General features: G+C 43.4%; 1 protein-coding gene across 2 annotated transcripts in view; it reads right to left on the bottom strand.

The window, feature by feature from the left end:
- The window catches only part of LOC142311030 (rap1 GTPase-GDP dissociation stimulator 1-like), a 331,284-nt gene that overhangs the window by 21,432 nt on the left and 284,314 nt on the right, over positions 1-25,538 (bottom strand). For both annotated transcript variants that reach the window (XM_075349022.1, XM_075349021.1), the window contains 2 exons: positions 7,325-7,450; positions 6,495-6,634 (listed from right to left, as the gene is read on the bottom strand). In XM_075349022.1, coding sequence (XP_075205137.1) covers positions 6,495-6,634; positions 7,325-7,450 — 266 coding nt within the window. The remainder of the gene's footprint in view (positions 1-6,494; positions 6,635-7,324; positions 7,451-25,538) is intronic.

The raw sequence follows: 25,538 nt of genomic DNA, 5'->3' as shown, positions 1-25,538 counted from the left end.
TACGGTCCGTTTTTCGGGTCCGTGTTCCGTTTTTTTGGGGCTTTTCTCCGGTACGTATGGCATCCGTGTGATGGCGTATGCGAGCCGTGTGTGCGTGTGCAATGTCCGTATTGACATAAAATACGTACGTGTGCTGTCCGTGTGCTGTCCGTTTTGAAAGGCCCGCATTCTTAACCAATTAACGATTTTAATCATTCATCATGAGTTCCTGGTGTTGTTGTTTGCTTTCAATTGACCTGATAGATTGGAAACAAGTATTGCAGATTTTGTGATGAAAAACGGACACGGACGATACGTGCTGAACACGGACATACTCCATGTGCGGTCCGTGCAGGCACGGACCCATAGACTAAAGCGGGTCCGTGCCTGCGTGCTGCCGGCCAAAAACGGACATGTCGTCCGTGTAGAAAAGCGCACACATGTACTTACCACATGGACACACGTTCCGTGTGATTTTACGTGTGTGTGCCATCTACCATTGAATAACATGGGTCTCCGTGTCTCCGGTACGTGCAAATACGTACTGCACATGTACAAAAAAAAACGGATGTGTGTTACGGGTCTTAGACAGTATAAATTAAAAGTTACATTTTAATCCTTGATCTATATTCATACTGATTAGGATTTGGGCTGCTTATCTGGCCTGTGTAGCAGGTATTGCTCTCCTTATTGAGTGTTTTTTCAAATACAAATTTGTCATCAATTTTTTTCTTTTATTACTGACTGGGTTAGTGATGTCGGGTATCTGATAGATGCCGTGACATCATAACCTATGGGCTTGATGGCAGGTGACGTTACACATCTGGTAACAACCCCATATATTACCCCATTTGCCACCGCACCAGGGCATTAAGGATGAGCTGGGACAAAGCACCAAGATTGGCGCATCTAATGGACGTGCCACTTCTGGAGCGTCTGCGGCCTGCTATTTTTAGGCTGCGGAGGGTCCAAGAACCGCAGACCTCCCTAGTCTGAGAATACCAAACCAAAGCTGTCCACTTTACCTTGGCTGGTGATCCAATTTGGGAGGACCCTACGTTTTTTGTTTTAAATTATTTAATTTAAAATAGTAGTGTGGGGTGCCCAATGTTTTGCATTACCAGCCAAGGTGAAGCTGCCAGCTGTGGTCTGCCGGCTGCAGCCATCTGCTTTACCCGAGCTGGCTACAAAATATAGGGGGGACCTCACGTCGGTTTTTTTTTAATATTTATTTATTTTTTGGCTAAATACAAGGCTATGCACCCTTTAGTGCCACATGAAAGGCACAAAAAGGGTGCAAGATTACAAAATGCTGGGGAGTCGAACATTATATACGGTATGTCTTTCTCATCTATTATCTATCTATCGATCTATCTATCCCTCTAGCTATCCCTCTATCTATCCCTGTATTGATTCATTCATTCATTTATTCATTCATTCATCCCTCTATTTATCACTCTAGCTATCTCTCTGTCTATCTATCCCTCTATCTATCCCTCTATGTATCCCTCTATCTAACCCTCTATCTAACTATCTATCTATCTATCCCTCTATCTATCTATATTTATCTATCCATCTATTTACCGTATTTTTTGGACTATAAGACATACTTTTTTTCACCCAAATGTTGGGGAAATGTGGGGGGTGCATCTTATAGTCTGAATGTAGGGCATGGCTGCGGGGAATGAGGGTGCTGCGGTGGAGCGGGTCATCGGCGGCATGCGCAGGCTGTAGCAGAACCTGCCGTGACCACATGGGCTCGCTCATTTCATATGCATGCATCCTCCCGCCCATCATCTTTCAGTGCTGACGCCGTCGCTGACAGGTGGACGGGATGATGGACGGGGGATGCGTGCATAATTAGCAGCCGGCCCGCGTGATCACCCATGGCTATTACAGCCTGGAGTGATCATGTGTGGCTGTATTCACTGCTCCCCGCGCATCATCATCAGCGCGTGGGCAGTGAATAAGTATGGTATACTCACCGTTCCTTGCAGCATCGCGATTTCCTCCTGTCTGCCAGCCCGCTGATCTGTGTATAGAGCGGTGAGCACAGGGATGATGTCATCGCTGTGGGCACAGCTTCACACACATCAGCGGGCAGGTAGACAGGAGGACATCGCGATGCTGCAGGGAACGGTGACTGGCTCCACGCAGGTCAGCGGCGCTGCTGCTGGCACTGACAGGAAGATGAGAGATGCTGCTGGAGTGAGGAATGGTGAGTATAAACGTTTATTTTTTTGTGTGCCACAGGATGCAGGGCGTATACCAGGATGGGCCCCCATCAGGATGGGGGTATTTATCAGGATAGGGGTATTTATCAGGATGAGGGACATATATACAAGGAAGGGGATCATATATAAGGCATAACAGTGTCAGCAGCAGATCCTCGCCCCATAACAGTGTGTCATGACCACACTTTTTGCTTAAAATGTTATTTTCCTCCTCTAAAACCAGGGTGCGTCTTATGGTCCGGTGCGTCTTATAGTCCGAAAAATACAGCACACGGATGACACATGGATGACACACGGCCATATACGGAACGGAACGGATGTCCCACGGATACCACATGGATGCATCCGAGAAAAAACAGGACCGTTTTTGGCCTACGTTGAGTGGGCGTGTGGGGCATTTGGGGATCTTGGTGACTAGAACACTTTATTTTTAGTCAGTGTAGTGGGTCGGTCCTTTACTGGACTGCACAATGTTTAGTGATGACGGATAGCAAAATCCTCCTGGTAGAAAAGGTCTGTAGTAACATTTTGGGTGACCTGGTGAAGGTGCATTCTTTTGAGTATGACTGGGTGGGAGCACAGAGAGGCTCTTGTCTTTGGAGAGGCTTCTCGTTTAGGGTGCACTAGCATTGAAGTGCTGCAACTTCCTGGTCATGGGCTAATCCTTTTTCATGTTTAGATTTTTGTTTTAGAAATGTATATGGTAGAGAAGGTTTACAGTTGCCAAACCTGGGCAAGGATTGATGTTATCTTTTATGTCACTTTCTGTTCTCCTGTTGAGGTAATGGATAATAATTATGTTGGGAGAGGAGACGTGGGCTTTGAACAAAGTGAACAAGGACTGATCTGGCCTGGTGTGGACCCAGCTGGGGAAACACTGTGGGACTGACACAAGCTCTGGGAACTATCTTGAACGTGGTGGACAGAGTGGATCGGGGTGGTGGGTTATTTAGTTAGTGTGTAGCATTGCTGTGAGCAAAAATAAAAATCACCCCCAGGCGATTTTCCATTTTTCCGTTTTATTTTTTTTTTAACTCCCCTTCTTCCGAGAGCCGTAACCTTTTTATTTTTCTGTCAATCTTGCCATATAAGGGCTTATTTTGCAGCAGGAGGAGTTCTGCTTTTAAATGAATCCATAAGTTTTACCATATAGTGTACTGGAAAAAAGCAAAAAACTCCAAGTGCAAAAAAATTGCAAAAAAAGTGTGATTGCATGATTGTTTTTGGGATAGTTTATTCACAGTGTTCATTATGTGGTAAAACTGATGCATCAATGTGATGCCTCAGGTCGGTACGAGTTCGTAGATACCAAACATGTATAGGTTTACTTTTATCTAAGGGGTTAAAAAAAATTCAGAAGTTTGTACAAAAAAAGGCGCACTTTTTGCACCATTTCCCGTGACCCGTAGCATAGCATTCTCATTTTTCGGGAACTATGACTTAGTGACAGCTTATTTTTTGCATCGTGAACTGACGGTTTTAACGGTACCATTTATGCGCAGAAGCGCTGTTTTGATTGCCTGTTATCGCATTTTGCGCAAAATTTGCAACGACTAAAAAAATGTAATTTTGGCGTTTGGATTTTTTTGCCGCTACGCCGTTTACTGATTAGGTTAATTGATTTTATATTTTGATAGATCGGGCATTTCAGAACACGGCGATACCAAACGTGTGTATATTTTTACATTTTTTTAACCCTTTAATTCTCAAGGGTCGAACAGGAGGTGATTTGAAATTTTAGTTTTTTTTATTGTTTTTAAATTTTTATAACTTTTTTTAACTATTTTTTTATTTTACTAGGTCCCCTAGGGGACTATAATGATCAGCAGTCTGATCGCTCTTCCATTTCTCCAGCTCACAGCTACACAGCTGAGATCTGGAGAAAAGCAGCTCTCCTATTACATACAGCGTTCAGCCGGGTGTAAGAGGAAGTGACTCATGATAGCTACAGGAGTCATCACATAACCCTGTGCTACCATGGCAACCATGGTAGCACAGGGTCACGTGACTTCTGATGGAGCCGGGTAAGTGAATGTTTACCGCGGCCCACTATTACATCGCACTGTAACATTTTCACAGCGCGCTGTATGGGGTTAACAGGCACGAGTGATGTAGCAAATCCACTCGTGCTTGATAGCTGCACATGTCAGCTGTTCAAATCAACTGATATGTGCCACGATCGCTGTCAGCGGCAGCAGTCAAGCATTAACCTGACACGATCCATGACGTACCCAGTATATGGTTTTATTTTCTTTCTACTGTACTTTTCTACATTTGTATAAAATAGAGTCTCGGTAAGTGTAATATTGCTGCTTTAATTCACATAATACTCTGACAGCATTATTCCCAGAAACCCAATGTGAGTCAGAAATGCATTCAGGCATCTTCCCTATGGTGTTCTCTATCAATTCTAGCACTTTTACATCCATTGCAGCATTTGTACAGTCCTCCCAGACCTACTTCCAAGGTCCTGAAAATTATTCGAGTTTCCCATTGACTTACATTGGGTTTGTTATGCTTTATGAATACATGAATAACAGGAATTGTTTGGCTCGAATAATCCAAAACCGAATATTTTAGTATTCACCCATCTCTATTTATCACATATACAGTGACATGCAAAAATTTGGGCCCCCCTGGTCAAAATGACTGTTAGTGTGAATAGTTAAGCAAGTTGAACATTAAATGATCTTTAAAAGGCATAAAGTTAAAGATGACACATTTCTTCTGAATTTTAGGCAATAAAAATATATATTTTCATATTTTAAATTTGAAACATTACGCAAAAGAAAATGGGACGATACATTTTTTTGGCCACCCTTGGAGGTTTGTGTGTTTAGATAACTTTGACCAAAGTTTTAGACCTTAATTTGCCTTTTAGGTTTAGGCTTAATCGCTATCATCCTTAGCAAAGGCAAGGTGATGCAGAATTCAAAGGTTTAGAAAAATACAGCTTGCTCTATCCTTGTGCCACAAAACAACAGTCACGGATTATTCTATGCAGCTGCCTGGCACTCTGAAAATGAAAATTGTGGTGGCCCACAAAGCAGGAGAAGTCTATAAGAGAGATAGTAAATCATTTTCAAGTTGCCCTTTCATCATTCATCATTTTTTAAATGTAATTAAGAAATGTCAGTTAACAGGAACAGTCGAGGTCAAGACAAGGTCTGGAACACCAAGCAAAATTTTTGTGAGAGTTGCTCGCAGGATTGCAAGAGAGCCAAATTAGAACCCCCATCTGACTGCAAAAGATCTTCAGGAAAATTTAGCAGACTCTGCAGTTGTGGTACATTGTTCTACTTGTTCAGCAAAACCTGCACAAATATGGCCTTCATGGAAGAGTCATTAGAAGAAAACCTCTACTGTGTCCTGATCATAAAATTCAGAGTCAGGAATATGCAAAAGAACATCTAAATAAGCCTGATGCATTCTGGAAACAAGTCCTGTAGACAGATTAGGTTAAAGTAAAACTCTTTGACAAAAAATCCCCACAGAATTTCAGGAAAATAACATCTTACCAGCCATTAAGCATGGGAGTGCATCAAATATGATTTGGGTTTGTGTTGCAACCAATGGCATGGGGAACATGTCAAAGGTAATGGGAAAAATGGATTCAATGAAATTTCAACAAATTCTTGATGCAAACATAACACTATCTATAGATAGAGAATCTGAAGTTGAAAAGAGGATGTCTTCTACAATTGGATAAAGATCTTAAAAACATGTCAAAATCCACAATAGACTACTGTAGACTGTACCTGAAAAGTCACAAGCTGAAGGTTTTACAATGGCCCTTACAGTCCTCTAATCTGAATATCATTGAAAATCTGTGGCTAGACCTCCAAAGAGCAGTGCATGCAGGAATCTCACAGGACTGGAAGACTTTTCCAAGGGAGAATGGATCAAAATCCATCAAACACAAGTTGAAAGACTTTTGGCTGGCTACGGAAAGCGTTTATAAGCTGTGATACTTGCCAAAGGGTGTGCTACTAGATAATAACCATGCAGGGTGTCCAAGCTTTTGCATGAGCCCATTTTCCTTTTTTGTTAAATTTAAAATGTAAAAAATGAAAAAAAAAAAAAATGTTTGCCTAAAATACAAAGGAAATGTGTCATCTTTAACTTCATGAATTCTAGAGATCATTTCATCTTCAACTTACTTAAGTGTTCACAATAACTAATTTTAAACAAAGGTGCCCAAACTTTTGAATGCCACTGTACATTTAAATGTCTAGGTCACCTCATTTTCAAGTCTTTGCTCAATAATAAGTATTTCCTTACTTGAGACTTGCTGTGTCGTAAAAGAGAGGCCAAAAGACGATTAGCTTCTCCTCGAACTCCAACATGGTCCTTGGCATCACACCACTGCACAAGTCTGGACAATAGCTTGGAATCTTGACCCAGAATCCTAGCCGTTTCCGCTTTAAATAAAAATAAAGTGAGATTTTGTTATTGCATAGTGTGAAAAACTTGGAATCACTACCCAATGCTCAATGTTTTTATGCATTCAAATTAAAAAGTGCCCCCGGGAAGCATCTATCTAAATTTTTTACTGCTCTGTCACAGTAAACAGGGTTCTTCTGGACCACAAGTTTAAAAGCTACAAGTTATTATTGGACCTGGATCCTTTTTTTGTAGAGATACTGGGGAAAGACGGCATTCTGTATCTTTTTTGGCTGCTGGATTGATATTACATCAGCTGTTAATTGAGGTCCCCGAGCTGCGCCTGAGCATTATTTGTGTGACATTCAGGTGAGACTAATATTTGACTCTGTATCGTGAATCACTGTAATTTCTTTTTTTTGCCACTTTAAGATGTTATTTCTTAAAGGAGATCTGTATTAAAAGATATTGATTGCAACTAAGCTACATTACCAGACACAACTCCTAGATAATTCTACCACTGACTCGGCCAGGCACAGTGAAGTATTATAGCGAGAAGCCATCAATAACTTTAAGTATTGAAGCTAATTACCTTTCTGAAGGTACAAGAAATAGTCATTCCAAAAAGATGAGACTGCACTCAATTGGAAATTCATAGAGACAGTTTTGTCACTAGGCTATGAGTTTTTAGTTAAAACATAAAAAGTCAACTATTTTTATGGACTTACCTCGGCCATCCGTCAACATCCTTAGTGTACCCAGGAGCTTAAATTGAACAGGGGGCATTTCTGATCTTAACAACATCTGGATTCTATCTGCCACCCCTTCTTCCAGCATCCTTACTTTGTTCATTACTGAAAATAAGATACATCATTATAAAATTTCACAGCTATTATTGATACATTTACATAAATATAGCTATCAAAGGGTGTAAAATCTATCATTCTATTTGTTGTTATATAGTATAGGTCAAATAACTGATCTTCTATATTTTTCAAAAACACAGCCAGAAAATAAATCTGAAGAAAACCTTGTAAAAGTAAAAATACAGATGTGAGATATTTATGCTTTTCTCCTATCTCCTTAGCTTCAGTTTAACACTTCTGCTGCTTATACGGTGCAGCTAAATATGTTCAGATTGTACGTGTGCAAAAAGTGAGACAAGCAGAGCCCACACAGAGGTAGACAAGCAGAGCCCACACAGAGGTGGACAAGCAGAGCCCACACAGAGGTGGACAAGCAGAGCCCACACAGAGGTAGACAAGCAGAGCCCACACAAAGGTAGACAAGCAGAGCCCACACAGAGGTAGACAAGCAGAGCCCACACAAAGGTAGACAAGCAGAGCCCACACAAAGGTAGACAAGCAGAGCCCACACAGTGGTGGACAAGCAGAGCCCACACAGGGGTAGACAAGCAGAGCCCACACAGGGGTATACAAGCAGAGCCCACACAGGGGTAGACAAGCAGAGCCCACACAGGGGTAGACAAGCAGAGCCCACACAGGGGTAGACAAGCAGAGCCCACACAGAGGTGGACAAGCAGAGCCCACACAGAGGTAGACAAGCAGAGCCCACACAAAGGTAGACAAGCAGAGCCCACACAGAGGTAGACAAGCAGAGCCCACACAAAGGTAGACAAGCAGAGCCCACACAGAGGTAGACAAGCAGAGCCCACACAAAGGTAGACAAGCAGAGCCCAAACAGAGGTGGACAAGCAGAGCCCACACAGGGGTAGACAAGCAGAGCCCACACAGGGGTAGACAAGCAGAGCCCACACAGGGGTAGACAAGCAGAGCCCACAAAGAGGTGGACAAGCAGAGCCCACACAGAGGTAGACAAGCAGAGCCCACACAGAGGTAGACAAGCAGAGCCCACACAGAGGTAGACAAGCAGAGCCCACACAGAGGTAGACAAGCAGAGCCCACACAGAGGTAGACAAGCAGAGCCCACACAGAGGTAGACGACAAGCAGAGCCCACACAGAGGTGGACAAGCAGAGCCCACACAGAGGTGGACAAGCAGAGCCCACACAGAGGTGGACAAGCAGAGCCCAAACAGAGGTGGACAAGCCAGTGTTTACTGTGGAGGAGGCAGTTCATAAATTTCATCTGGTAAAATGACTCTTTTGCATTTTACACTGGATTCCTAATTGCTTCTTCTAAGTAGCAGTGTACTGATGGTAGGAAGTCCTAAATCACGAATATTGAAAGTCCCAGAGGTAGGACCCCACTAATTACAGCAATATGCAATTACTTTATAAGGCAGGAATACCACTTCCACTTTATTTCTAGGTGTTGGGTTTGGAGTCCTGTATTATAAAAAAAGACTTATGATTTTAAAATATTTTTATTAAAAAATGAATGCTTAAAATGTATTACTTAAACGATATTATGGAAATGACATAATGATAGCAGAATGTCCTAAGTGTGGTAGAGACAAAGCAGCCATGACACACGTGGTGGAGGTGTGGAAAATTACACACATTCTAATTAAATGTTTTGGAAAGACTGAGAGAAATGTATTGTTTGTTGATGACTATGAAGTGGATGACAGAGAGGACACCTTATGCCTAACAATGGAAAACAAAGCTGGAAAAAACAAGTCAGTATGAAAAAATGATCAGCAGATGTGCTGAGAAACATACCGTCTGAGCCCGCATTAAGGGGACAGACAGCCCATGACTTTCCGAAACATCATAGGTCGCGAAGGGATTATATATATATGCAAATATATATATATACAGTCCTATGAAAAAGTTTGGGCACCCCTATTAATGTTAACCTTTTTTCTTTATAACAATTTGGGTTTTTGCAACAGCTATTTCAGTTTCATATATCTAATAACTGATGGACTCAGAAATATTTCTGGATTGAAATGAGGTTTCTTGTACTAACAGAAAATGTGCAATCTGCATTTAAACAAAATCTGCCGTGGTTTTTGCCTCCATGCATAACGCCTTTTTGTATGACCAAACAACTCAATCTTTGTTTCATCAGTCCACAGGACCTTCTTCCAAAATGTAACTGTTCTGTCCAAATGTGCTTTTGCATACTTCAGGCGACTCTGTTTGTGGCGTGCTTGCAGAAACGGCTTCTTTCGCATCACTCTCCCATAAAGCTTCTCCTTGTGCAACGTGCGCTGTATTGTTGACCGATGCACACTGACACCATCTGCAGCAAGATGATGCTGCAGGTCTTTGGAGGTGGTCTGTGGATTGTCCTTGACTGTTCTCACCATTCTTCTTTTCTGCCTTTCTGATATTTTTCTAGGCCTGCCACTTCTGGGCTTAACAAGAACTGTACCTGTGTTATTCCATTTCCTTACTATGTTCCTCACAGTGGAAACTGACAGTTTAAATCTCTGAGACAATTTTTTGTATCCTTCTCCTGAACAACTATGTTGAATAATCTTTGTTTTCAGATAATTTGAGAGTTTTTTTGAGGAGCCCATGATGCCACTCTTCATAGGAGATTCAAATAGGAGAACAACTTGCAAGTGGCCACCTTAAATACCTTTTCTTCTGATTGGATACACCTGCCTATGAAGTTCAAAGCTCAATGAGGTTGCAAAACCAATTTAGTGCGTTAGTAAGTCAGTAAAAAGTAGTTAGGAGTGTTCAAATCAAGAAATTGATAAGGGTGTCCATACTTTTGCAGCAGTCAAATTTTGTTTAAATGCGGATTGCACATTTTCTGTTAGTACAATAAACCTCATTTCAATCCAGAAATAGTCCATCAGTTATTAGATATATGAAACTGAAATAGCTGTTGCAAAAACCCAAATTGTTATAAAGAAAAAAAGGTTAACATTAATAGGGGTGCCCAAACTTTTTCATATGACTGTATATATATATATATATATATATATATATACTGTTATACTGTATATATTAACATGGATAGAGGTTGTATGAAGAGGTGCTCCCTGTTGAAATATTGCTGTAGTTGTGAGGAAAATATCCATAGAGCTTTACTTCTTTATAAAGAATTGTTTGGCATGCTACATGCACTAAGTGTAGGGAAATGGTTCTCCATTCAATGTCGTCATTGTGCACACGTGATAAGGAGAGCTTAAAGCAAATGTGTGATCATAAAAGTAACTATTATATAAAGCTATTTTTATGTTAACTACCCAGTATATGGACAAAGATATTGGGACAACTAGACATAACACCTAAAGGCAGGGTCGTATTTGCCACTAGGCACTGAAGGTCCATTGGTTAGGGTGGTAGGTTTTGGGGGTGACAGCATTGTGAAAGAGAGAATTTTTATTTTTTAATCCCTCCTCCCTCCCCTATGACTAAATAATAAAACTAACATCTTTTAGAGGGCTTGGCGATGTAGGGGATATGGATGTGTAGTGCCAGCTTCCCTGCACTGCCCAGCCTCTCCCCAGCAGGGACGCCAACTTACTTACTGGCTTGGCTGAATTGCATTTTCCCTGCCGCTGTCCATGTACTCCTTTTCTTCCTCCTCCTCCCAGGGCCTGAACACGCTGCTCAGGTTCTCCAGGAATGTGCTTAGGGCGCGCTCACATACCTGCACTCCTCATAAAGGGCTAGCATGCCATTTCCTGGAAATGCCTTTCAGCCTATGGCTGAGAGGCATTAAGTAGCATCCTCCCACTAGGGCAGGTGCCTGCATAATGCCTTTAGTTAGTCAGTCTTCCAGTTTACTAGCTAGCTGTCGGATCCCGTCCTCCTGTCCAATTGCCTATTTCTGAGTCCCCCTTCTCATACCCATCTGTCCCTGCCATGTCCTCTGAACCTGTCTATACCCACCTTTTCTGTCTGCCTCAGCCATTTCACCTGTCCCTACCTGAGTCCGTCTCCTGTCCTAGGCGAAATCAGCCACTGTCCCAGTCACTGCCCTGGGATTGGAACCTGGTTTCTGCCTCACGGCAGGCGATTAGTTACCATTAAATGGTAAGCCTGAGTTCACCCAGTGGTCCAGTGGGTCAACTCTTGCTCGCCACCTCAAAAAAGGGAAGCATTATAGTTTGTGCAGGCCATGGACTCCGCTGACTCTGACCCCTTTTGGTGCCAGCGCTATACTGGGAGATGTCGCATTTTGCGGGAACAGCAAGATAAGATAATGTCCTTTCTGCGGACCGTCTATACTCATCAGAACGACCTTAGTCCGGCTGTTTCATCAGCATCCTTCCAGCCCGCAGCTCCGGTACTGACAGAATCCTGACCCTTTCTGTCTGCTCCACCACGTTTTGATAGTGGCAATGCTGAGGGTTCAGTGCTTCTTGCAAAATAAACTTTTTCCACATTGGTTTCCTTCAGAGCAGACCACAGTGGCTTTCCCGATGTCGCTTCTATCACACAGCAGTGGACACCGTGATCTACACCAGCGCTACTTTCACTCCCAAGCTGAGCAGACGGTCTACACTGCACACTTTTGAAGGTCTATGTTAGACCGAAACGTCTGTGTTGTATCTGGTCAAGCTTACTCAATAAAATGCAAGTTTATTCAACTATTTGAGTGCCAAGTATTTGCTCTTTGCTTTCTGATGATGGCTGGAAACAACAATTCCCAAAATCTCTTTAGTGTTGTTAATGACATACAGGGAGTTGTAGCTTCATTCAATACAATTGTTTTCTCTGACCTGACATTGTAATTGCTAGCTGTACAAGCTTGGTGCTTTATTCATGTATTGAATGAATAAACACACACACATGGACTGCTCTCTGTGACTAATTGTTCATGTGCACTCTTACATTGATTTTCTTTAGTTACTGTGCTGTCCATATGCAATCTGTTCTATATATGGGACAGAACACGGACATGTAACACGTTGGTCTGAATAGCCTATAGATATCTAAAACCATTGCTATGCAGACATGGAGCTTCACTGTCCCCTAGCTGCTCACATGGGGGTCACTTGTATTCTTTTTATTGTAATGATATAGACAATGAATGACAATCTCCAACAGCAGTGACCCCTGCTGCAAATATCCTCCTATCTATGAATCCCAGGCTTGGCTGTACGAGCTCAGCCTATGAACTATTATTATAAAAAAATGCCTTGGATTTGGTAATTATTTTCCTTGCACGCTTCATAAGGTAATTGATGGATTACATTGTATGTGTCCTTCTGCAATGCCGGATATGATGGATGACTCGCTTAACGCTCCTGCTTACAGCATTTTCCGATTACAAGAAGAAAAATCTCTTCTAATGCATTTCTTCTCCCTCTCTGTCTTCTATTGTCCTAATAGATTTGGGACGTTTCAAAATCTGACAATAATTCAATCAAAACCGCTTTGGAATCTATACATGTAAATCCCTAAATTGAGTGTAACAAATGGAGAGGATATGTCACAGTGCTGCATGTATGGTTGAAGACTAGAACATTTTTTAACCCTTTTATTTCAGATCAGCTGACACTGATAGCAGCTGAATGCAATATTATGATTAAGTACTGGTTGCATTTGTTGGAGACTCCATTACTGAAGCAAATTTAACGGGCAAAGGTGAATTTGAGGAAAGTCCTCAAAAAACATGGATGTGTGTGAACAGCTAATTAGATTATGAAGAAACGCTGGTACAAAACATGGTATCTGTCTCCTACTAGCAGCTCCATCCCCAGTTTTACCTGGGAACCACTAAAGTTTATACTCCGTCTCTGAGTGCCGGTGTTAATGAAGAGATGTTACTTTCTGTCTCGTCTCTCTCTTCCTCTTTCACCAGAGGAACTGGAGGAAACATTACCCTCCTGTATGTCCTGTTAAAACCACTATTGTATACCTGGTACCATGCTCAGTTTTCTAAACCCAAGAGAAGGGCAATCTTTCAGATATTGTTCCCTAGAGGTTTCCTCCACAGGCTTTTTTTCCTATCTCCGGATCTAGAAGAGGACTCTTCTTAGGTCTCAGTTTTGCCATGTTTAGTTTCCTTTACTAACATTTGCATGGACATATAGTTAATAAGTTCACTTTATTGAATTAAGGGTTATAAAAAGAAGAAAAACTATGAAACGTAAATTGCAATTTCTTTTTATGAACTGTCACAACTTTTTGTTTTAGGAGTTGGATGGAAGTTGCGGGCAACTTAAGTTAAGCTGGTGTCACACTAAACGACAGCGACAACGACGTCGCTGTTACGTCACCATTTTCGGTGACGTAACAGCGACCTTGTAAGTCGCTGTTATGATCGCTGCTTAGCTGTCAAACACAGCAGAAGCAGCGATCATAAGGTCGCTGTGCTACATGTTCAGAGAGCAGGGAGCCGCGCTTAGCGCTGGCTCCTTGCTCTCCTGCAGCACACATCGGGTTAATTAACCCGATGTGTGCTGCAGCTACATGTCACAGTTCAGAGAGCAGGGAGCCGCGCTTAGCGCTGGCTCCTTGCTCTCCTGCAGCACACATCGGGTTAATTAACCCGATGTGTGCTGCAGCTACATGTCACAGTTCAGAGAGCAGGGAGCCGCGCTTAGCGCTGGCTCCTTGCTCTCCTGCAGCACACATCGGGTTAATTAACTCGATGTGTGCTGCAGCTACATGTCACAGTGCAGAGAGCAGGGAGCCGCGCGCACTGCTTAGCGCTGGCTCCTTGCTCTCCTTGCTACAGTATACATCGGGTTAATTACTCGATGTGTACTGCAGCCACATGTCACAGTGCAGGAGCCGGCACTGGCAGCAAGAGCGGAGGCTGGTAACCAGCGTAAACATCGGGTAACTAGGGAAAGGTCTTCCCTTGGTTACCCGATGTTTACGCTGGTTACAGCTTACCGCAGCTGCCAGTGCCGGCTCCTGATCGCTTCATTTCGTCGCTCTCTCGCTGTCACACACAGCGATGTGTGTGTCACAGCGGGAGAGTGACGACCAAAAAATGAAGCTGGACATTCAGCAACGACCGGCGACCTCACAGCAGGGGCCAGGTCGTTGCTGGATGTCACACACAGCGACAGCGACGGGACGTCGCTGCAACGTCACAGAAAATGGTGACGTAGCAGCGACGTCGTTGTCGTCGTCGTTATGTGTGACACCACCTTAAGACTCATTTTAACTGAGGATGAATAGGCTTGTGATTTGGTAGGGGATATTGTATTGTAACATCTTTCAGGGTCGGGCATGATGTTTAAGCACAGGAGTGAGACTCTTCAATAAGATCATTGGTACCCTTAGCCCCTTACTGCTGAAGACTATTTTTTAAATTTGAGAAGGCTGACTTTATATGCTAATAACTTTAGAATGCTTCTTTCAATCAGAGTTTGTCCTTTATGATAGGGTTACATTTTTAGGTTGATAACACTTGCATTTTTTTTAAAAAATAGTAGAAAGTTGGTGAAAATTTTGAAAAATTAGCAATTTTTAAACTTTTTTTTTTTTTTTTTGCTTTGCTAGTCTTTAAAGCTTCTGTTACAGTACCCCTGAGAGTGTGCGATTTGGAGGTTTGTTGCTCACCTCTGTTCAGGTCACAAATGATTAGATGGTATGGGGATCTTAAAAATAAGCGACAAATCAGTGAAACCAGGATCTGCTTTAAAAGATTAAACCTTCTTTATGGAATTTTTCAAACAGGATTTCAACAACCGATAGCGGGGATAATTCTTTCTAAACATTTCTTCTGCATCATACAGAGGTTTTTTCTTTGAGAGTTCTTACTACTTTTATCCTCCACTGCAATGGTTACCTGATATTTCTTTCTGGTTGGAATAGGACTTCTCTAAACCTCTAGGACTGGTTTGTACCATGACTCTGTATGGGTACTCACTGATATTGAAAGGAAGCTCCTGAATACTCCTTCATATCTGCACTGTGGCTGTATAATTAATCAGTTGCTATAACACTTGCTCTGGAACTTGCTAGCCCTTTATCACTTTTATCGTTGACACACTCCTCCCTTGTCGACTTCTCCTAAATGGCAATGCTTCTTATCTCTTCAACAGCTATCCATTAAATGTCTCAAGACCATGAACTAGCTTCCTGAATCCACTTATCTCCCCCTAACCTTTGCTGGTCACTAACTGCTAACTAGAGATGAGCGATGTTCGAGGTTCGAGGTTCGCCAATTTCATGTTCGAGTGATTTTGGGGGGTGCTCGAGATCGAACTCGAACTCGAGCTTTTTGCTAAAAGCTCGACAGCTCGAGTTACGTTCGAGAACGGTTCGATCACCAAAAACGTGGCTTTTCACAGTAAGGCTATGTTCACATGTTGCTATCTGCTTGCGTCCTGCGTCCCCAGCACAATCCCTCTCCCTTTCCTACTCACCGATCACCTGCATCTCGCTCCACGTCTGTCACAAATCTGCGGCGTCTTTGCCTCTTTAGAAAATGGTTGCCGCTTCATTAGTCAATTAGTTATTCCATGCTTTCTCCGCCCACCTGCGCTTATGATTGGTTGCAGTCAGACACGTCCCCAAGTTGAGTGACAGCTGTCTCACTGCAACCAATCACAGCCGCCGGCGGGTGGGTCTATATCGTGCAGTAAAATAAATAAATTAAAAAAAAAAATGCGATTCCCCCATATTTGATACCAGCCAGGATAAAGCCACACAGCTGGAGGCTGGTATTGTCAGGATGGAGAGCTCCAAGTTATCAGGAGCCCAACACCCTAACAATATCACCCAGCAGCCGGCCAGAATAGCCGCATCCATTAGGTGCGACAGTCCCGGGGGACTCCACCCAGCTCATCCCGAATTGCCCTGGTGCGGTGACAATCGGGGTAATAATGAGTTTAATCATGCCAGGCGTCTCCCCGAGATACCTTTCATGATTAAACTGAAAGTTAAAGTAAAGAAACACACACCTCGAAAAATCCTTTATTTGGAATAAAAGACAAAAACACCCTGGTTCACCCCTTTATTAATCCCAAAAATACCCCTCCAGGTCCGAAGTAATCCACACGACACTGTCAGCTCTGCTCCCTGAAGATGTAGTGGCACCGTAGCAATGAAGTGACTCTTGCGGCTAGCAGAGACTTCACTCAACACTGCAGACTTCAAGATTACTAAATCTGCCTAGCTATATCATTAGAGGCACTAGACTAGTGGAAAAAGTGCCCGCCTAAGAAGCATAAGTCGGGAGTTCTGGTCCTGGTAAAGAATTTAATTTTTTTTTTTTTATTTTTTTATTCTTAATTTTAAATTGTAATTATCTATTTATAAAGTGAAAGTAAATAAACACACACTGCGAAAAATCCTTTATTTGGAATAAAAGACAAAAAAACACAGTTTCACCATTTTATTAAAATCCTCCAATACCCCCTCCAGGTCTGACGTAATCCACACAACACTGTCATCTCTGCTACAGAACACGAGTGCTCTGTATGAGTTCCACGTAGCAATCAAGTGAATCACGTGGTCAGCTGAGACTTCAGCAATCCAGACTTCAAGATTACCAAATCTGTCTATCTTTCACATTAAAGGCAATAGCTGAGGGGACAGAGCGCTCACCTAAGAAGCATAAAGTTGCGAGTTCTAGACCCGGTAAGAAATTATTATTTTTTTTTAATTTATAATATATTTATAATCATAATTTAATTATGCACTGAGGGGAGGAGCCGGACATCAGCTGTGAGCTCTCTCTCTATCTCTCTCCTTTCTCTCTCTCTCTCTCTCCTTTCTCTCTATCCTTTCTTTCTCTCTCTCATTTCTCTCTCTCTCCTTTCTCTTTCTCCTTTCTCTCTCTCTCTCTTTCTCTCTCTCTCTTTCTCTCCTTTCACTCTCTCCTTTCTCTCTCTCCTTTCTCTCTCTCCTTTCTCTCTCTTCTTTTTTTCTCTCCTTTCTCTCTCTCTCTCTCCTTTCGCTCTCTCCTTTCTTTCTCTCCTTTCTCTCCTTTCTCTCTCTCTCCTTTCTGTCTCTCCTTTCTTTATCTCCTTTCTCTCTCTCCTTTCTTTCTCTCCTTTCTTTTTCTTCTTTCTCTTCTTTCTCTTCTTTCTCTTCTTTCTCCTCTTTCTCTTCTCTCTCTTCTTTCTCTCCTTCTCTCTCTCATTTCTTTCTCTTTCCTTTCTCTCTCTCCTTTCTTTCTCTCTCTCTTTCTCTCTCTCTCTTTTCTTTCTCTTCTTTCTCTTTCTCCTTTCTCTCTCTTCTTTCTCTTTCTCCTATCTCTCTCATTTCTTTCTCTCCTTTCCCTACGTTCTCTTCTTTCTCCTCTTTCTCTTCTATCTCTTCTTTTTTCTCTTTCTCTCTCTTCTTTCTCTCTTGCTCTCTCTCTCTTCCGTCTCTCTTTCTCTTCTTTCGCCTGTTTCGCTTCTTTCTCTCTCTTCTTTCTGTTTCTCTCTCTCTTTTTTTCTCTCTCTCTCTTCTTTCTCTCTTTCTCTCTCTCTCTTCTTTCTCTCTTCCTCTCTCTCTCTTCTTTCTCTCTCTCTGTTTCTCAGACCTGGCGATGATCAGCTGATGCGGTCACCTGACGGCATCAGCTGACACTATAATTCGAGCGGTGAGGCCGTCTTTTTACCGCCCGGCCGGCTAAACTATCAGCTGATGCTGTCGGACAGGAGTCTACACTGAAGTCTGTAGTTGGTTTTGGTTTTTTTTTGCACTGATGCATCAGTTGATTGTATAAAAGCCGTTTATACAATCAGCTGCTGTATCATGTGATTCAGGCCCTTGAACCTGACACATCATCTGATTGCTTTGCCTTCCAGCAATCTGATCAGATGATATTGGATCCGTATTGGACAGCACGGGACCCTTGACCCAGGATTACTGCGGAGGGGGGTTCTTTATTTCAATAAAGATGGAGTCACTAATTGTGTTGTGTTTTATTTATAAGAAAAATATTTTTCTGTGTGTTGTGGTTCTTTTTATCGGTACTAGAAATTCATGGTGGCCATGTCTAATATTGGCGTGACACCATGAATTTCGGGCTTAGGGCCAGTTGATAATATACAGCTAGCCCTAACACCATTATTACCCAGCGAGCCACCCATCACCAGGGCAGCTAGAAGAGTTGGATACAGCGCCAGAAGATGGCGCGTCTATGAAAGCGCCATTTTCTGGGGCGGCTGCGGACTGCAATTCACAGCTGAGGGGCCCAGAAAGCTCAGACCAAGCTGTGCTGTGGATTCCTATTCCCAGCTGCCTAGTTGTACCTGGCTGGACACAAAAATATGGCGAAGCCCACGTCATTTGTTTTTTAATTATTTCATGAAATTCATGAAATAATAAAAAAGGGCTTCCCTATATTTTTGGTTCCCAGCCGGGTACAATCAGGCAGCTGGGGGTTTGGGGCAGCTCGTAGGTGCCTGCTGTACCTGGCTAGCATACAAAAATATGGCAAAGCCCACGTCATTTGTTTTTGAATTATTTCATGAAATTCATGAAATAATTAATAATAAAAGGGCTTCCCTATATTTTTGGTTCCCAGCCGTTTACAAATAGGCAGCTGGGGGTTGGGGGCAGCCCATAGGTGCCTGCTGTACCTGGCTAGCATACAAAAATATGGTGAAGCCCACATAATTTTTTTGGGGGGAAAAAAAGTCCTGCAAACAGTCCTGGATGGAGTATGCTGAGCCTTGTAGTTCTGCAGCTGCTGTCTGTCTGTATGGAGGAGAGCAGACAGCAGCTGCAGAACTACAAGGCTCAGCATACTCCATCCAGGACTGTATGCAGGAGTTTTTTGCCCACTAAAAAAATGATGTGGTCTTCGCCATGTTTTTGTACGCTAGCCAGGTACAGCAGGCACCTACGGGCTGCCCCCAATCCCCAGCTGCCTATTTGTAAACGGCTGGGAACCAAAAATATAGGGAAGCCTGTTTTTTTAATTATTTCACTTATTTCATGAAATAATTAAAAAACAAACGATGTGGGCTTCGCCATATTTTTGTGTCCAGCCAGGTACAACTAGGCAGCTGGGGATTGGAATCCGCAGCACAGGTTAGCCCGAGGTTTCTGGGCGCCTCTGCTGCGAATTGAAATCCTCAGCCACCCCAGAAAATGGCACTTTCATAGAAGCGCCATCATCTTGCACTGTATCCAACTCTTCCAACCGCCCTCTAGCCAGATGGCTTGCTGGGTAATCATGAGTTAATACTAGCTTTGTTTTACTAGCTAGTATTAAGTCAGAGATTCTTAATGTCAGGCAAGTTTGACCCGGCCATTAAGAATTTCCAATAAAGGGTTAAAAAAAGACACCACACAGAGAAAAAATACTTTAATAGAAATAAATACACAGACACACTTAGAGACTCCACGTGTATTACTCCCTCTTATCCCTCCACGATCCTGCTCTTTTGTCTTCTTTCTCCTTCACCACATGCAGCTCTGCTACATAAGTAGCGCTGCATTGGAAGAAGACGCTGCTGCTTCCCATGCAGGCTTGTCATTCCATGAGTGATCAGAGGCTGCGTGCTGTTAGCGGTGATGTCACCACTGACAAGCGCGTTGCTATAGCAACGGTGATCTCTGTTATTGACCGGCTATGGCAGCCGGTGAAAAACGGAACGGGGAAGCAGACCGGGAACCCGACCGTGTGCCAGAGCATGTCGCCGGTACACGGAGATACACAAACGATCACCGCGTACTGGAGAGATGCACTGACAGGTCCTAGCATGACGTCAAAGCCATGTGACCAGTCTGTAGCCAATGAGATAACAGACAGGTGACTGGTCACATGCTATTTTGATGTCACAATAGGTCCTATCATCAGTGCTGGTTACCGGGAGGACACAGCGATCATCGAAAGGAATAGTGGCAGGAGACAAAGTGCAGGATGCATCGCGGGGACCGGTAAGTGTTATGGCAATGTTTATTAACTGTATGTGTACATTTATAATGTGTTTTTATGTGTTTGTGATTGCCTCCCATTGTTTTCAATGGGGTTCGAGAGGTTCGTCAAACGGCTCGCCAAACCGAACTCGAACGCGGCGTCCGTTCGACGAACCGAACTGAACTCGAGCCTCTAGAGGCGCGCTCATCTCTACTGCTAACAACCGTCTTAGGCTAGTTTCACACTTGCGTTGAACGGCATCCGTTGCATTGCGTTGTGTGACGGATACAACGGATGTGGTGCATATAGTGGCACAACGGATGCAACGGATTGCACTAAGAAACGGAATCTTTTTTTTTTTTTTCTTCTTTACAATTTTACCGGCGGCAGACTATTGTGAACGATCAGCTAATCGCTCACAGCAGACGGTCGCCGGGTGATCAGCTGATTGCTCGCATCAGCCGGCCGCCGGGTGATCAGCTGATCGCTCACAGCAGTCGGTCGCCAGGTGATCAGCTGATCGCTCACAGCAGCCGGTCGCCGGGTGATCAGCTGCTCGTTCAGCCGCCGAGAATGTGTGAGGGGAGCGGAGTGCAGGGGGCAGAGAGCAGGGTGGGTGAAGCCAAGCGGGACCATGACGCTGAGGAATGCAAGGCTGGGGACAGGTGTGTGTGTATCTGTGTGCGTGTATGTGTACATGTGGAGTGGAGTGCGGGAGGGGGCGGAGCCAAGCGGGAAAGTGTCGGACTCCCTGCACACGTAACCATGGTAAATATCGGGTAACTAAGCAAAGCACTTTGCTTGGTTACCCGATATTTACCTTGGTTACCAGCGTACACCGCTTAGCGCTGGCTCCTTGCATCCGTAGCCAAGGTAAATATTGGGTAACTAGGCATAGCGCATTGCTTAGTAACCCAATGTTTACCCTTGTTACGTGTGCAGGGAGCCAGAGAGAGCATGCGCAGTGAAATCCTAAGGATTACGCTGCTCAAAAAACGTTACATGCTGCGTTCCTTCCGCCCGGCAGAAGCAATGCAGCGTCGCCCAGCGGAAGCAACGCAGGTCCATCACTCGCAATCCATCATCCATACAAGTCTATGGGAAGCAGCGGTATCCATTAACGGATTCCGCTGTTTTCCAAAACGGCGGATTGCAACTGAAGGAAAACAACGCAAGTGTGAAAGTACCCTTAGGCTGTACGCAGTATATATAAAATCACATGTAAAATAGGTCAATGCATTACAATCAATATACTTGTTTTTCAGAAGAGTTGCCAACAGGTCTTTTACTCCTTTACCTATACACAGTGCAGGAAATCTACTGCAGTAGCATCGATGTGAATGATATTTCGTAAACTTTCATTCACATGTAGCAGTGCAAATCTGAATTAATTATCAATGTAATATAAAATCTGCTGTATGTCAATTTAAGTGACTGATTTCACATTTTGCAATGGTAAGGGTGAAATAATAGTAGATCAGCACCCCATGAGTGGGGCCTGATGGGACCCTATGGGCACAAACTAGCAATCACACCATTTAACTGCTTCTGTCAATGACTAAGAGAGCCATTTAAATGGTTAAAGATTGCTGTTATTAAAGGCAGATGTGTAACACAGCCTACATCTGCCAGGTATAGTACGGGCGCAGTTCCTGAGGTTGCTCCATACACGGACTCATGACATATGAGGTATTATTGAGTCCAATTTGGAAAGGAATTAATGGCACAGAAAGACTATGTGTCAGCAGCATGGTTGTGAAACAAAATTAGGTTTTCATCAGTTTATTTGCAGTTCTTGTATAAACGAGCCTGGTTCAATATGTGTGTTTTCGGCTGCATGATCCAAATTTAAAGAGAGTTGGTTGTCTTCATTCAAAAATCTTTTTCCAATAAGCTCAGTTAGCAGAAAAAAAACCCCCAAAAAAATCCCCAGCCAATCTGAGCTCAGATTCTAAGGCGGGCTTTGCACATTGCGACATCGCAAGCCGATGCTGCGATGTCGCACGCGATAGTCCCCGCCCCCGTCGCAGGTACGATATCGTGTGATAGCTGGCGTAGTGAAAATTATCGCTACGCCAGCTTCACATGCACTCACCTGCCCTGCGACCGTCGTTCTGGCTGGCGACCCGCCTCCTTCCTAAAGGGGCGGGTCGTGCGGTGTCAGAGCGACGACACACGGCAGGCGGCCAATAGCGGCGGAGGGGCGGAGATAAGCAGGATGTAAACATCCCGCCCACCTTCGTCCTTCCGCATAGCCGCCGGCGGCAGGTAGGGAGATGTTCCTCGCTCCTGCAGCTTCATACACAGCGATGTGTGCTGCCGCAGGAATGACAAACAACATCGTACCTGTCGCTGCACCGGCATTATGGAAATGTTGGTGAATGCAACGATGATATGATAAAGACGTTTTTGCGCTCGTTCATCGTATCATCTAGCATTTACACAGTACGATGTCAAAAGTGACGCCGGATGTGCGTCACTTTCGATTTGACCTCATCGACATCGCACGTGTGATGTCGCAACGTGCAAAGCCGCCCTAAGTGTCATAGCCGTCTACATCTGCAGAGCTGCTGATCTCAGCTGCCTAAAGCACTGTCCATGTGACGTCAGCTCTGCAGACAACAAACAATGGGAGCAGCCATGAAGACCCAGCACTGGATCTGGGTAGGGTAAAGCTGGGGTCACACTAAACGACAGCGACAACGACATCGCTGTTACGTCACCATTTTCTGTGACGTAGCAGCGACCTTGTAAGTCGCTGTTATGATCGCTGCTTAGCTGTCAAACACAGCAGCTGAAGCAGCGATCATAACGACGGGCGTCGCTGTGCTGCAATATGTGCAGAGAGCAGGGAGCCGCGCACACTGAGCGCTGGCTCCCTGCTCTCCTAGCTACAGTACACATCGGGTTAATTACACGATGTGTACTGCAGCTACATGTGCAGAGAGCAGGAGCCGGCGCTGGCAGCGTGAGAGCGGCGGAGGCTGGTAACGAAGGTAAATATCGGGTAACCACCTTGGTTACCCGATGTTTACCTTGGTTACAGCTTACCGCAGCTGCCAGATGCCGGCTCCTGCTCCCTGCTCGCTTCATTTCGTCGCTCTCTCGCTGTCACACACAGCGATCTGTGCGTCACAGCGGGAGAGCAATGACCAAAAAATAAAGCTGGACATTCAGCAACGAGCGGCGACCTCACAGGGGGCCAGCTCGTTGCTGGATGTCACACACAGCGACAGCGACGGGACGTCGCTGCAACGTCACAGAAAATGGTGACGTAGCAGCGACGTCGTTGTCGTTGTCGCTGTGTGTGACACCACCTTAAGTAAAGCTCAGTTTGTTTGTTTTTTAACCACTGAGTTTATAGGAAAAACTTTACTAAAAGGAGACAAGCTCTTTACTACACTAGTTTAATCATCATGGAACACTTGTGCTAAACAACATACAACCACATACTGCACTGCCAAAACAGGACACATCTATACAAAAAGGCAAACGGATCAAAACTGTGTGAAAACTGTACTGAGAAGCCTCTCACAAAGAAGTAGCCTTGTCAATGCCTTCTCCAGTTATTGCAGGACTTTGCACAAAGTCAACAGCATATTAATATTAACCCCTTAGTGACGGAGCTAATTTTCACCTTAATGACCAGACCAAATTTTGCAATTCTGACCAGTGTCACTTCATGAGGTTATAACTCTGGAACGCTTCAACGGATCCCGGTGATTCTGAGAATGTTTTTTCATCACAGATTGGACTTCATGTTAGTACTAAATTTAGGACAATATTTTTTGTGTTTATTTATGAAAAAAATTGAATTTTGGCAAACATTTTGAAAATTTAGCAATTTTCAACTTTTGAATTTTTATGCCGTTAAACCAGAGATTTCTGTGACACAAAATAGTTAATAAATAACATTTCCCACTTGTCTACTTTACATCAGCACAATTTTGGAAACAACATTTTTTTTGTTAGGAAGTTAGAAGAGTTCAAAGTTTATCAGCGATTTCTCATTTTTACATCACAATTTACAAAACCATTTTTTTAGGGACCACATCACATTTGAAGTGACTTTGAGAGGCCTAGATGACAGAAAATACCCAAAAGTGACACCTTTCTAAAAACTGCACCCCGCAAAGTACTCAAAACCACATTCAAGAAGTTTATTAACCCTTCAGGTGCTTCACATGAACAAAAGCAATGTGGAATGAAAAAAAGCAAAAATTAAATTTTACCTAAAAATGTTGCTCTAACCCAAATTTATTCACTTTTAGAAAGAATAACACAACAAAATGGACCCCAAAACTTGTTCCCCACTTTCTTATGAACGCACGAGTACCCCACATGTGGTCAGAAACCTCTGTTTGGACAAATAGGAGGGCTCGGAACAGAAGGAGCAATATTTGAATTTTGGAAAGCAAATTTGGCTGAAATAGATTGCGGGCACCATGTTGCATTTACAGGTCCGCTAAGGTACCTAAACAGAAGAAACCCCTCACAAATGATGCCATTTCGGAAACTAGACCCCTCAAGGCTTCTATCTAGGGGTATAGTGAGCATTTTGGATCCACAGGTACTTCACAGATTTTGTTAACGTTACGTTGTCATATTGAAAATTTTAATCATTTTCTCAAAAATGTTGCTTTAGCATCAATTTTCTCACTTTTTTAAGAGGTAATTCCAAAAATTTGACCTCAAGGTTTGTTACCCACTTTTTTATGAGCGTGGTGATACCTCACATGTGGTCTGAAACCTTTGTTTGGACAAATGGTAGGGCTTGGAACGGAAGGAACAATATTTGAATTTTGGAAAGGAAATTTGGCTGAAAAAGATTGCAGGCACCATGTCGCATTTGGAGGTCCCCTAAGGTACCTAAACAGCAGAAACAACGCACAAATGACCCCATTTTGGAAACTAGGCCCCTCAAGGAATTTATCTAGATGTTTGGTGAGTACCCTGAACCCCCAGGTGCTTCACAGAATTTTATAACTTTGAGCCATGAAAATAAAAAAATAAAATTTTACCACAAAATTGTTATTTCAACCAGGTAGCTTTTTTTCACAAGGGTAACAGGAAAAAAATCACCATGAAATTTATTGTGCAATTTCTCCTGAGTTTGGCGATACCTTATATTTGGTGGAAATCAACTGTTTGGGTACACGGCGGGGCTCGGAAGGGAAGGAGTGCCATTTGACTGCAAAATTGTCTGGAATCAATAGAGGACGCTATGTTGCATTTGGAGATCCCCTGAGGTGCCTATACAGTGAAGCTCCCCAACATGTGGC

This window comes from Anomaloglossus baeobatrachus, chromosome 5, assembly GCF_048569485.1.
Source record: "Anomaloglossus baeobatrachus isolate aAnoBae1 chromosome 5, aAnoBae1.hap1, whole genome shotgun sequence".
In the NCBI taxonomy this organism is placed as follows: domain Eukaryota; kingdom Metazoa; phylum Chordata; class Amphibia; order Anura; family Aromobatidae; genus Anomaloglossus; species Anomaloglossus baeobatrachus.
The sequence above is the reverse complement of the archived record's forward strand: the minus strand, read 5'-3'. Positions and strand labels throughout refer to the sequence as shown.